Genomic DNA, 13962 nt, shown 5'->3' with positions numbered 1-13962 from the left:
AATTGCCAACTTTCATTCAGAAGCAAACAGGGCTAAAATCTTCCATAAAAGTGTTTGTTCCCTAGAGAAAAACAAGTGTGCATTTGGAAATTGGACATTAGGGAAGAACAATTTTAAGGCATATTTACTTTTAAAATAAAACTGGGCATTGAAACTGTGATTTACTTACACAAACGAAATGCTGGAGCCCTTTTATTTAGAGCACCGGTGCATTCCAGATAGAATTACGATTTACCTCAGAAATTGAAAAGTACCGGAACCAGGCTACCCTGCAATTTAAGCTCTGGAAGCAAATGAACAGAAAGTACTGATAATGTTTCATTTATGAAAATCAAATATTATCCTTGCTTTAATACTTCCCCGTATTAATTCAAAATTTGAATTAAGGATAGGCAGACTATCATTTTATTAAATAAAAACAGGGCAACACAATTGCATTAAAAAAAGTATTGAACTTTGAACAATTCTTTTCAGAAACCATGAAAGAAAATTTGATTTTCATCAAAAGATACTATATTCTTCATTCATATCCTGTATTTTTACCTGAAATTACATAACAGATTTTTATTGTGTACTGGCATAGATTTTAATGCATTATGCCTTAATGCAATGAAATTTGTTTATTATTGATGTAACACTCAAATTTCTCCTTGTATCACACAATATTCATCATAGAAATAATAACTTTCAATTTGAGGCTACAAAACAGTTAAAATACAAAACTAAATCTTAAATTCCAAAACAAATTTTAGTAATTATTATTATTACCATGGAGCATAGTTGACTAAAAGCCTGAGATTAATTATCAGCAGGGAATGGGCTACCAGCTTGCAGGTTTTTGTGATTACTGTAAATATAAGCCCATAGAAAATTCTTCCCTCCCCCCCTACAAAAAAATCCCCTAGAGCTGGAAGCCTGTTTTGTGGCAATAAATTTCAATTTTTGGCAACAGATATAAAAGTACAAAACCAAATTTTTAAAATTTCAATGCAAATTTTAGTGATTTCGGTAGGGAATGGGCTGACAACTTGCATGTTTTTGTGATTATTGTAAATATAAGCTTGCTTCTCCATAGAAAATTCTTCCCTCCCTTATACAAAGAAAAGCCCCTAGATCCTTTGCAACATTAATATAATTAATAAAATTAATAACCTTGTATAGAAATTAATTCAAGCAGTTTAACAAGTGATCTTGTTGAAGCAGTTCTGTTTGTATAATAATTTGATACTTTTTCGCCCTTGCCTAAATTTTCTTTAAAAAAAAAAAAAAACTTATACTTCCAGTTGTCACTTCTGACATACCGATGGATGAAATTAAATTTCCCATGAATTATGATCCTGTTGAGGAATTGCAGAATGCTTGCAGGATTCACACAGTTCCTAATATGCCAGTTGTAAGTAAATATATATATTTTTTTTATGCTGCATGAATTATTAAACTACTAAATTTGTTATTAAATTGTAAATTAAAAAAAAAAAGTACAAGAGAAGTGTGACTGTTAATAAAGGTTGATCAAGTCCCGATAATGATTAATTATAAAAGACATTTTTAATAAACCAGTAGTTTGCATATTAATTGTACCATTTGTTGACATTTATTTTGGGTTCCAGATAGATTCTTTATCATTTCAAACATATATATATATATTATTTTTGGACTAATAGCTTTTTAGGTGTTTATTTTAATTGTACATTTGCCTAACTAGGCTTTCTTATATAGCTTTTACTTGATTAATAGTAACTTTTACATTTACAATTTAAATTACAGCATGTCCATAGCTTTTCAGCTAGTTTATTTTCACTGTACATTTACCTAACTAGGCTTTCTTGAAAAGCTTATTCTCATTAAATAGTAAGTTTTACATTTGCAATTTATATTACCGCGCGTCATCTCAATGAAGGAGAAGGGAAAAGGGGCGATATAATTGAGATTTGTTAAACTTTTTTAGATTATTGAGCTGGATTATTATTATTATTCTGTTACTGTAAAATTATGTTTATAGTCTCAATTATTATCATTTGACAAAACGCACTGTAGTCATTAACTTGATTTGTGTTTTTGATCTGCTTTTCGCTTGATAAATTTGGCTCAAACCTTGAGTTGAGCTATTTACCATTTATTGCAATGTTTTTGTGCATATTTACTGTGTATTTTTAATGCATTTAATTTTTACAAGAGTTTTTTTTTTTTTTTTTTAAATGCTTTGTACGTTAAAATTTGTTTATTTTTTATCTCCCATTTTTGATTTTGAAGTCATCTCGATTTGTAATTTTTACATTTAGTTTTAGCTTTTACTACTTTAATATTGTTTCTAATTGTGACATGATTTTACATTTTTGCTAAGGAACTATAGAGTCAAATGTATTTTTTTAGCATTAGCTTTTTAATATTCCTCTTGCTTATTAAATTAAAAATTTTGCAGCTCAATATGCAAAATTCTTGCCCACTAAGGTCTCTCATCTCTGTATCTTAAAAATAATGCTATAAATCTAAACTGCATCATTCAAATTAATCATGTGATCCTACGTAATGCATAATGCAGATACCTCTTGCCCAATCAAATAATTGTAAACCAAAGCTTTTTCTAACTTGAACTGAAACTTTTGACTCCCTCTCTTCTTTCTCTGAATTGATGCATCACTTTTCACTTCAACTTCTGTGCTGCGTGGATGCTTCGCAATGTTCGCTTCTATTTCCATAGTATCAAAAATGTAAATGTTCTGGAAATAGGCACAATTGGAGTGCCAAGTGAATTGTGGCCACAAATGTGAATTTAAAAATGAAAAAGGAAATTAATCTGGCTCGACTTGTTCTTATTTAACATGGATCAAGTATCTACACTAAACAACATTTCTGCGCTTCTACATCTCAGTGTTCTTATATCAATGCTTCCAAAATTATGTTTTCATTACATTTTTAGTTGATCAGGATGTGTACCTGTGTTTCAACACTTCAATGGAAAAATTCATTCATCCAGTTCTTAATGATAAAGAAATCTACACAGCTTTGTCATTCTGTGTTCACAGTGAATCATGGGAGAAGTCCCATTTCGCCTGAAATTTTAATGCAAGTTTGTGCCACATTCATAATCATGTCATCGAACCGCAGTCTTATTACAAAAATGGTGCAGCTAAACTCGAGCCCAACGATGTGATGTCCGTGGAATTCCCATTACAGAGTTTATTCAATCACACATTGTTTATTGAAGGCAATGTGTTTTTCAACAAGTATGAAAGTAATTTAATGGCACCTTCAAAAGTGCTTATCTTATTTGGAAAGAGAAATACAGTCAAAAGTCTTTAATCCGGACGTCCATAATCCGGAATGATCTATAATCCGGACCTCAAAGCTACAAACTTTCTGCGCATGCATAAACGCTTTGCGAAGAAACGTACGATGCATAACGTTAACACATAATGCATGATAAATGTTAACACATAATGCATAACGTTAAACGCATAATGTGTTCATGCATGCACATAATACATTTATGCATGCACGTTTAATGTATAACGGTTGGTATAAGCTGAGCTAAAATTATCTAATTATCTATTTCAGTTAATGTTGCAGATTGCATTGTTCCTTAATCTTCTAATTGGATCTGGCTTATTATTTTTTACAGACTGTTAGAGCAATTTTATAATAGTAAGCTTGAACTTTCGATTATGTCAAAAAGAATTTCCGATGCTGAAGCTACCAAAGGATGTACAAAGTGAAAGCATGTTTCGATATCCATCAAACAAAAAGTGGAATTGCTGCAAAAACTAGATAAAAACATATCCTTTGTTTCTCTAACCAGTCTGAAATCTGTTTATCAATTTCACGCTGCTCTGCGGGGGGACGTCGTGGCGCACAACGAACTGGAAGTTGATCTGTCAGCACTATCCTTATCTTCAGGGCAGATGTTTTTATTGTATTCAGTTTATTATTCCTTACTAAATGTAGTATTTCATCTCAATGTACTCCTTTGATATGATTTAAATCAAATTCCTCGTCATTATAAATATCATGAATACACAGCAAATAGTTTTTCTGGTTGCAATTTTCTAATTTCGATTATGCGTAATGTATGCTTTACACATGCGCGCCTTGAAAGAAATGTTTAATAAAGTAAACAAATAAATATTAAGCTTTTTTTTTTTCTTTTTTTTTTTAAATTTTGATACCCTTTAGATCATAATTTCTCTTTATTTCATAAATTATGGTTTCATATTTTTAATTTTATAATTTCTGCATGCCATCTTACCAGATTCAAACTGATGATCTATAATCCGGAATCGCCAAAGTCCCGACATGTCCAGATTAAAGACTTTTGACTGTATTATCAAAAGTGGTATCAAAGTGTGATTAATTTCTTCAGTTCCAAATTTAATGCTCAGAGTTGTTTCCATTAAGGAAATCAAGTGAACATATTGAAAAAATGTATTTTGATCTTACCTGCAAAAAAAAAAAAAAAAAAAAAAAAAAAAAATCTTGAGTTTCTCTCCAACCGCATTATTATAAATAACTTACTCAATAATTGGTCATATTTTGAAATCTGAAAATATAATGTAGCACTGCTTTATGAAAATATCAAATTAAATGTATTCTAAGATTTTATTCAGGAAAGATTATTAAATTTTATTGTTATTAGTAATTACAAGTTTTGTGAAAAATTTTGAATTAATGTTAAGAATTTTGGAATTATTTTGTAAATAAGATTATTGTTTAAATATCTGAATTTAAAATTTTTTCTAATTATTTTGAGAATGAAATAATTATTAAATGGGAGAATATTAAATATTGTCAAAATTAATATAGGAATACCAAAGATTTAAGAAATTGAATAATCATAATAAAATTTATGAGAATTTAATTAAGAGTAAAATGTATTAAAATTTGTTTGGAATTATGGTAAACGAATGTTATAATTATCAATAATTGTATGTTAAATGTAAGTTTAAAAGTAATGTTAGATCCAAGTCCTCAGCAAGAAGATACGAATTTTACTAAGTAAATTAATACATGAACTACATTAAAGCAAAAATCTTAAAATACTAAGACATTGATTTGAATGAAGAAATTAAAAAAAATCTAAGATACTAAGACATTGAGTTGAATGAAGAAATTTAAAAAAGGGGGATGTAATTGTGCAAAAAATTAATCTTCTTTTGTTTGGAGCTTCATAACAGAACTTGTCAAGGGAAAAGTGTTTTGAAGCTCCATACTTGGTCAATTAATAAAAGAGAGCCAAGACAAATTTCGTTCTGACATATTCACTGAAACTCGTAAATTCAATACTTAATTAATTAGTCAAATAAGTAGGAGAATTACAAGTCTCATTGAATAGTTTCTTTTCCCTATTTGCCTTAGCTTTCTAACACAAAAATAATAGAATATTTTGCATGTTTACAAAAACACAGATAAACATGTTTTACATGTTTACATTAGCAGCACTTTGCGCTAATTTATTCTTTTAATACTAACGTACTTTCTTCTCAACTCGTTGACTACTTCTTTTCTCTTTATGTTAAATGTAAAGTATGTTGAGGAAGTACTGGTTCAGAAATAAAGGCCTGTTTTACCTCTGCATAATTGTTCCGTTTACCCTCCTCATATAATATAAACTTAAAATATAACTCGGGGGAAATAAGGCTGCCACTTTATTTCCCCTGAGGGGCTAACTTTTGTGAGTACGGGTGTGACAATCCCAACGTATTCTAGCCCTTCAGGGGATCATCATCATGGTGAGATGGGTGTCACGATCCTGGAGCCCCAATGATCTATCCTCGTTTCCGTCTCCTCTCCTGTGAGCTGATACTTTTCCCTTCCATTATCCCTTGTGGTTTTTCTCTTCAGAGGTTGGGGCTAATCTTGAGAAACTGGAACAGCCTTTGTTTCTAGTTTGAGTGGCGAGAAAATTGCCCATGTGTTTGCCGTGCATGGAAACCCGTGTCGCTGGAAAGGAGAGTCCTAATAGTTGAGGGGCAAGGTACTTTTTCCAATGCACTGTTTTGGCCTCTGCTTCAGCTAAACGGGAGGCACCTTAGTCGTCCTCACATTGGCTTGGGGATAAGCTCTCTGGAGTACCTGCTTACGGGAAAGCTGACTATGGGGCTTCAGTTTGTGTATAGACCTGGTTAGCTCTGGTGCAGGAATCTGTGTCCTCTGGTTGGGCTCTGTGGTGGGTGGGGCTGCTGGGTCCAAATCATATTTCTTTTTAAATATGGCTTCTCATAATGAAAAAAAAAAAACTTCTGTGCCATCTAAAAAGGTAAAATCAAATGTCACTGCAACTCTCAAGATACTCTATTCTTGTCATAAACCAACTCTAAAGGCGAACTTAAAAAAAATGTCACCATTCCTGATATAGAAACTTATACAAGCGAATATTGGTGAGCCAAAGACAATAAAATGACTGTGCTCTGGAGATCTTCTCATAGAAAAAGTTTCTCCAGTTCAATCTGCTACCCTTCTCAAACTCGGAAAACTTGGGCAAGTCAACATTAATGTGACAAAACACAAATCATTGAATTACAGCCGGGGCGTTATATCTGAGACTGATCTACTCTTTGTTTCAGAAGAAGAAATTGTCTCAGAGCTGTCCATTTAGAATGTCAGTGCTGCAAGGCAGATCAAGGTGGGCAAAGAAGGTCAGTTGATCAATGCGAAACATGTAATCCTGATTTTCAATTCGCCTGATCTGCCGAAAAGTATTTATGCCAGTTATTTGCACTGCGTTGTAAGACCTTACATACCTAACCCCTTATGATGTTTTCAATGCCAGCAATTCGGCCACTCAAAAATGTCCTGTTGTAGCAAACTCACATGTTCACATTGCTCTGTGGAAGGCCATGACAGTGAAAATTGCAGTTCTAGCCCACTACGTGCAAATTGCAAAGGGGAGCACACGGCATTCTCTCGGCTTTTCCCAAAATGTCAGACTGAGAAGGAGGTGCAAAATATTAAAATAACTAGAATATTCCTTATGCAGAAGCAAGAAAACTAGTAGCAGAGTTGCAGTCTCGAAAAACTGTATCCTATGCAAGCGCAGTAAAATCGGTCAAATGCATAGGCACCCAGACAATATACGCACAAAGTAAACAACCAAATATGCCAGCAAAACTGAAACTTCAGTAATAACAATAGAACATAGTAAAGCCAAAGAAATGTTTTTTGCCTATTCACAAAGTTGCCCATCAGTTGACTATTTTTTATCGCGGATGCAGATAATCAGAATGTACTAATGTTTCATGTGATGTTATTAATATGTCATTTTGATGTGTCTTTCATGTGTTACTTTAATTATGGTATTTAATTTAATTTTAGGTTCAACCTGAGGTAGACTCTTTTGACAGTTCGTTTTATAAGTTAGATGTATATATGACAGATTCATTTGATGGTAAGCATATTAATTTATTGTGTTATTTGTATACATTGGTAGACTTTTTAATGGAAAAATCAGTTTCTTTATACTAAATAAAAGTTTGAAAACTGATAAAATTGTAATAAAAGGAACATTCAACTTTAATCGAAAGATCAATTTCTTTATGCTAAATAAAAGTTTGAAAACTGATAAAATTTATTGTAATAAAAGAAACATTCAAATTTAATTGATCCTCTTCAAGTGATTTGTCTGATTTATAAAGATTTTTTGTGGTATGAGTATTAAAATATAGCCTTCTTTTTCTAATGAAAGTTTTTCTTAACCTCATTTAATCAAATACGGCATATATTATGTATGTGTACCAGTTAAACAACCTTTTAAACACATTTTACTTAACAAATGGATCAAATATCCAAAAAATGTCACATTTTTGTATTCCAATTTTTTTTTGTTGTTTACTTTATATTTGTAAGTAGGAAACTATTAATTGTGGTTGTATGTAATATTGTGGTTGTATAAACTATAATTACTTTGCAGGATTTATTTACAATTACTGCAGTTACTGTCACTTAGCCTTGAAGATCAGATTTAGTATGATATGTTTTAAAATTCTAATACAAGGTGAGGGGCAGAATCTATTACAGTTCACACAAAAATATGAAGTCTCTTTCTTTTCTAATTCTTTTGCTGTTATTATTTCTCTTCAGTGAACACACACATAGCCACTGTCTTGTGGGTCATATTATTTTTTTCTTCTTCTGTAGGTAAAATTGCCTATAAAAATATTTTTCAGCTAGTTTTAGTGAAGTTGGTACACATCCAGGAAGACCTTTTACCTTCTACTCTTGTATTATTCTTTCAATCCATCAAATGATAATATGCAATTGAAACTATAAATTTGTATCTTTACTGCCATGGTTTTTGCACTAGTTTGAAAGTTATAAAGAAAACTTGAAAAATTGCCCTGATTCACACAGACATTTCAGATTCTGATTCTGAATTGCAAGAAATTAGCAGCATACATTTCTGTATCAGCCAATATTTTACGATTTAAAAAAAAAAAAGGTTTAACTTCTTGTGTGGAGGCAAATTAAAAAGTCTTTGCCTCTATTTTTTATCAACCAAAATAAGGTACATACATATAATTACAAATATACGCACTACATCTATCCCTCGATTTTCACGGAAGGTGGGTTCCGCACAAAACCGTGTAAATCGAAATCTTGGATTTTGCTATGTAAAACAAAAAACGTACTAAATATGCATAATTTAGTTATTTATTTACATAAAACAAAAGTAAGACACCTTAAAATAAATAAAGTTATACTTCGTTCATAAAATAACAAATATATGTTGGTAACAGAAGTACATATTTAATTTATTTTACATCAGGAAAGTATAAGATCATTCAAAAAAATTATAAGTTTAATCAATCAAAAAAATTATAAGTTTCATGAACTATTATTCTTTTCTTTTTCATTGGTATGATATCAGTTTCATTACTTGAGATAAGTTTCTGCTTCAATGGTTGATGAATTAGAGAAGATCTCAGATCGACAAGACTTTGTAGTGAAATTCGTGATTAACAATTGCCTAGGTTTTTTTTCCCTAAATCTTTATAAAATTCCTCATATTGATTTAAGCACTTACTAAGCTCCCTTTGGAATCGGAGAGCTCGTTCAACATTCGTGTCATATTGTATTGTAAAAGATGATTACCTAATTTTCTTCCCAATTCAAGTCCTACGCTGATGTTGCTTGCTGTGAACACATGGTCCAGATTGCTCTTCTTCAGAATCATTGACCTTCATTGTGCTTATTTGTTTCATGAATCATGTGAACTAACTCATCCTCATTTAGTTCTTCATCAGCCATTATTTCTTTAATATCTGCCTTAGCTAAATCTTCAAAAACCTAAAATTACCGAAATTGCACAAATCAAGGGATAGGTGTATTCTACATACCTTCCACTATTTTTCCATATAGTCCCCATACCAGTTCAGACATTTATTCCATCACAGCATTAAATTTGAAATGCCCATGTTAGAAATCATCCAGCTGACTATGGAATCACTGTCAGACTGCTGTCTTCACATTGCATGCAAATCATGTCCTAGCTTGAACTTCAGAGCTTGTTGGCAGTTTTGTTCGCCACATATGGCCTCACACTGTCATATAGGATAGCCATGTTGTCTATCGAGAATCTCCTGGTGCTTTCACCTGATGGCAGCCCACAGATGTAACAATAACTTTCGGCATTGATGATTGCACTTTGTGGCATGAAATCCAACGGGGCCGGTCCATGGCGATTACAGAAGATCATTAACATCACTTTCCAACAGATGGCCTTGAACAGACCTTCAGTACCCTAAGGGCTCATGAAGGATGTTGTAAAAACTCCCATATAAAATGCTGTGCGTCCAGGAAATGTCCTTGAGGTGCAGACACCTATCTACTTTCATCATTGCATCCTTGCTGGAAATGTTGTCATCAGTCAGGCCGAACATGTCTTTTCCAAATGCTCATTGTCATACAAATCTTCACAGCCTTTTGCAAGCGCACATCACCCCACACTTCTCAAAGCGAGATACTCTTCCCCATACGCGATTTGCATTTCCATGTGGATTTTGTTGGGCGTTTGTCTATTGCTGCGTAGAAAATGAATCACTCTTTGTTGCTCGTATACCATGAACATGTGAACAGCACTGTGCTGTGGAACTATTGGCAGATAAGACCAGTCCACTGCTGGGAAAGGATGTGGTGACTTTGCATTTACAGCTGTAATTTGACTAAAAAAATAGAGACAAAGACTTTCAGATCTGCCCTCAAATATCAATAATGTTATCAAATCAATAGTAAAATACATGCAAAAAGCTAAGCATGAGAGATTAAACTTCACCTAGTCATGCACAAGACATGAAACAGGCACAACGTTTTGAACCGATCGGAATAGAACGAAATAGACTGTGCAGACTAGCACTTAGTGGACATCTGCTGCTATCTCTGTGACTAAAAATAGAAAAGATATGAACAAAACAGTAAAAGCAAGAGAGAGAAAGATTATCACTGGCCAAAATCATATGGCCAAATCAATAAAGGCCCAAAAGCAGCACATGGGCAAAACTGTGATTTGTATATTCATTTCTATAATTTTGGCAGGATTTAATTCCAGGTGCAGCAACGAATTTTGCGTTTCTAGGTCTAATTTAGTTTCTTATATGTTAGCCAAAATTAAATTTATTATCAAACAGCTGCTTTTGTCACTTGCTGATATTATAGTGCATATCAAAATAGATACTTTGAACTACTTAATGTTTGTTTTTCTCCTATGAAAAAATAATTCTGAATAATCTGTAACATATATTTCAGAATATAAGCCGAGATTATCTTTTTTCTCTAAAAATTTACCCAAAATTCAAAACTTGTGTATAAGCCAAAATGGAAGGGGGGATATTTCCTTAGTGTTTAAACATATCACCATGAGGATGAAAATGTTGCCAAGCAGGTGAAATGGGTGAAAATTTTTCCAATCAGATTGCTGTGAAGTAAAACACCAGACATTAGTGACAATGAATTTGTTTGCAATAAAATGATTTCAGTATTGCTGTTTACCATCAAACTTTTTGTATTTGCTTGCTTGTTTCTGTTTATCTGTACATTTCATCATAAACCTCTTTCTGTTTTTTGTTTTCCTGCTTACTCTAAATCATGTCACTCTGCTAAAAGAAAATCTCCTCCAAAGCTTCTTTTTATGCATATATAAATCATGCTTTTTTAAATTTGTTCTTTGACATCTTTGCTTTGTCATGAATTCAATTGGTTATAATTAACTGAGGGTTTTCTGACATGATCATTGACAAAAACATTTCATTTTGCCATCAAAAAAGACATTCTCATGTTAGAAGTAAATACTGTTGGCTAATTGATTTAAAGTCAATGCTTTGCTAAAGTCTATGATCAGCTAATTGACCTTGAACAAAGCTCAGATCGCATAAACTTACGAGTATTAGAGAAAAAACGTAAACATGATGTTGGGGTATTTAATTTTTGAATTTAATAGTTAAAAATACTTTGTTTCTTTGCATACCACCTATTTTTCTTTTGTGTACCACTGGTTGAGAATCGCTGAACTAGACAACATAAAAAGTACTTAGATCTAGATTTATATTGGCAGCAGTCAATGTAACTGAGGTGATTTTTAATTGTCAAATCGCCATTTTACTCGAGCCTGCACTGTGTTTACTTGTGTATTTGATACTTTTAGAATTTTACCAAATAACAGGAACAAACTGGCTAGAACACAGACCACATCATCAAAATGGGACAATCCCAGTCAAAATTGTATGTCTGATAGGTCTAAAGATTGCACTTGAATATATTTTGGAAATTTTTTTAACTGTATTTAGGATTTTTTGCTTATATCATAAGAAATAAAATTTAACTAGCATGCAAGAATCCATATGTTTTGATGAAGAGCAGGTTGTATAGGAATTATTTGTGCATCTTCGGCGTAATTGCAAAACGCACTCAGGTGCACAATGACATTTAGCAGTCCAAGTATATGGATATGCTGGGGAACTTCATTGTCTTGATATTGTGGTAATTATAATCCAGTTCTCCATAACACTTTCAGAATTAATATTTTTTCATGTTTCATTACTATTTTCCTGTGCAAATGGCACTACATTCATTTTTCTTTGCTCCAACCGTTGCTTTTGGTATAAAATAATAATTGCTCCTTTCAGTTTTGATCCTGAAGAAGACAAATCCATGTCTACTATCCTCAGAATGGATAGTTTTGTTCAAAATGTACTTTAAACCAAGACTGCCCTTTTTTGGGGAAGGGGGTTACATAATTTTAAAATCACAAGGTAACTAAAATATTAATTTTTATACATTAGGTACAAAGAAATATAAATCCTTTAATTAATATTTACTCTTGGAAGCAGTTTTAATTCTAGTTAGGATAATGAATTTTTAGTATAGAGAAGAATTTAAAAAAGTTAATGGTACTACTGGTATTGACCGAGACATTGCCAAAAGTACCAAATTCTTCTATAAAGAGGGCATTTATATATATATACAGGGTGATTATAATTAAAGTTTAAGTTTAAAAACGCTATAAAAAAAGAACCACTGATGAAAATGATGTGAAATTTGAAAGGAATGTTATTGAAGATTGCGGAAAGCATATGGCAGAAGAAAAAATTTAGTTTCGAAAGTTAGCCACAGATGGCGCTATAAGCAGCAGAATCACGACGAGAAATGATTCGTAAAACAACGGCTAAGGTGGAAGTTACACATTAAAACGTATTGATAAATTAGAATTGTTGAATTTTATTTGCATGACTGTACATATCACATCGAAAGGGACAAATCGGTTTCAAGAGTTTTGCGGCGACGTACCGCATAAGAACCATTCATCAAAGAAGTTCGGAACTGTCGCGAGACTGGTGCAAAACATGTTCAATATGGTGTCCACCATTGTGTGCAACAAGTTGAAAGCGACAAACAGCATGTTCCACAACGGATCGCAGTGTCTCCGGGGTGATGTTCAGAATGTGTCGTGAAATGCGTGCCTTTAATTCCGCTAATTTGCAATTGGAGCACGGAACACAACATCCTTCAGATATCCCCACAGCCAGAAATCACACGGAGTAAGATCAGGCGATCGGGACGGCCAGGCTGTAGGGAAATGACGGCTGATAATTCGAGCTTTCCGAAATGGCGCCTCAGCAGCTGCTTCACGGGATGTGCAATGTGCGGAGGAGCGCCATCTTGCATAAAAATGATTTCATCCACACATCCATGCTGTTGCAGAGCTGGAATCACGTGGTTGCGTAAAAGAGACGCATACCTCTGACCAGTGACGGTTGCGGTAACAGGACCGGAAGCACCCGTCTGCTCGAAAAAATATGGTTGTAGGATGAATGATGCCATAAAGCCGCACCATACCGTGACCTTTTCAGAATGAAGTGGTACGGGGTGCGTTGCCAATGGATTTTCTGTTGCCCGTATTCGACAATTCTGGGTATTCACGTATCGTGTCAGATAAAAATGGGCTTCATCTGTCCACAAAATTTTCCACGGCCATTCATTATCCACTTCCATGCGAGCCAGGAATTCTAACGCAAACGTCTCCCTAGCTGTCAGGTCAGACGGAAGCAACTCCTGCACATAGCCAATTTTGTACGGATAGCATTGCAGGATGTTTCGTACAATTTTCAGCACCGTGCTCGTAGGCCTGTCCAATGTTCGGGCAATTCCTCGTGCACTGCACGGTTGCACACCACCGGCCGACCCCTCCTGTAATGCTGGGGCCACTTCTTCAACTACCGTCGAATGCACTCGTTTTCTCCCTCTACCAGACTGCACATCAAACGAACCTGTCGTTTCGAATTTTTGCATCATCATTTTCTTTAGACCTACGACACTCATTGAACCAATGCCTTCTTTTATACCCTTCAGTGTCCTGAATTTTTGCAGAGCTACTCTTGCACAATCATCATTCTTGTAATACAGCTTTACCAGCAGAGCGCGGTCCTGCAGTGAAACACCCATGGCGAACGTCTGAGACGCAAAATGAGGAACAGCTTG

The 13962-nt window shown here is 33.6% G+C and overlaps 1 protein-coding gene across 3 annotated transcripts in view; it reads left to right on the top strand.

Annotated features, from left to right (window-relative positions):
• The window catches only part of LOC118186204 (uncharacterized), a 98408-nt gene that overhangs the window by 82779 nt on the left and 1667 nt on the right, over positions 1-13962 (top strand). For all 3 annotated transcript variants that reach the window (XM_035356275.2, XM_035356276.2, XM_085824431.1), the window contains exons 4-5: positions 1284-1393; positions 7309-7381. In XM_035356275.2, the coding sequence (XP_035212166.1) occupies positions 1284-1393; positions 7309-7381 (183 nt within the window). The remainder of the gene's footprint in view (positions 1-1283; positions 1394-7308; positions 7382-13962) is intronic.

This window comes from Stegodyphus dumicola, chromosome 9 (assembly GCF_044657685.1).
Source record: "Stegodyphus dumicola isolate Sdum_Otavi_A_Nest chromosome 9, ASM4465768v1".
NCBI lineage: Eukaryota > Metazoa > Arthropoda > Arachnida > Araneae > Eresidae > Stegodyphus > Stegodyphus dumicola.
Note: the sequence above shows the minus strand (reverse complement) of the source record. Positions and strands in the feature narration are given on the sequence as shown.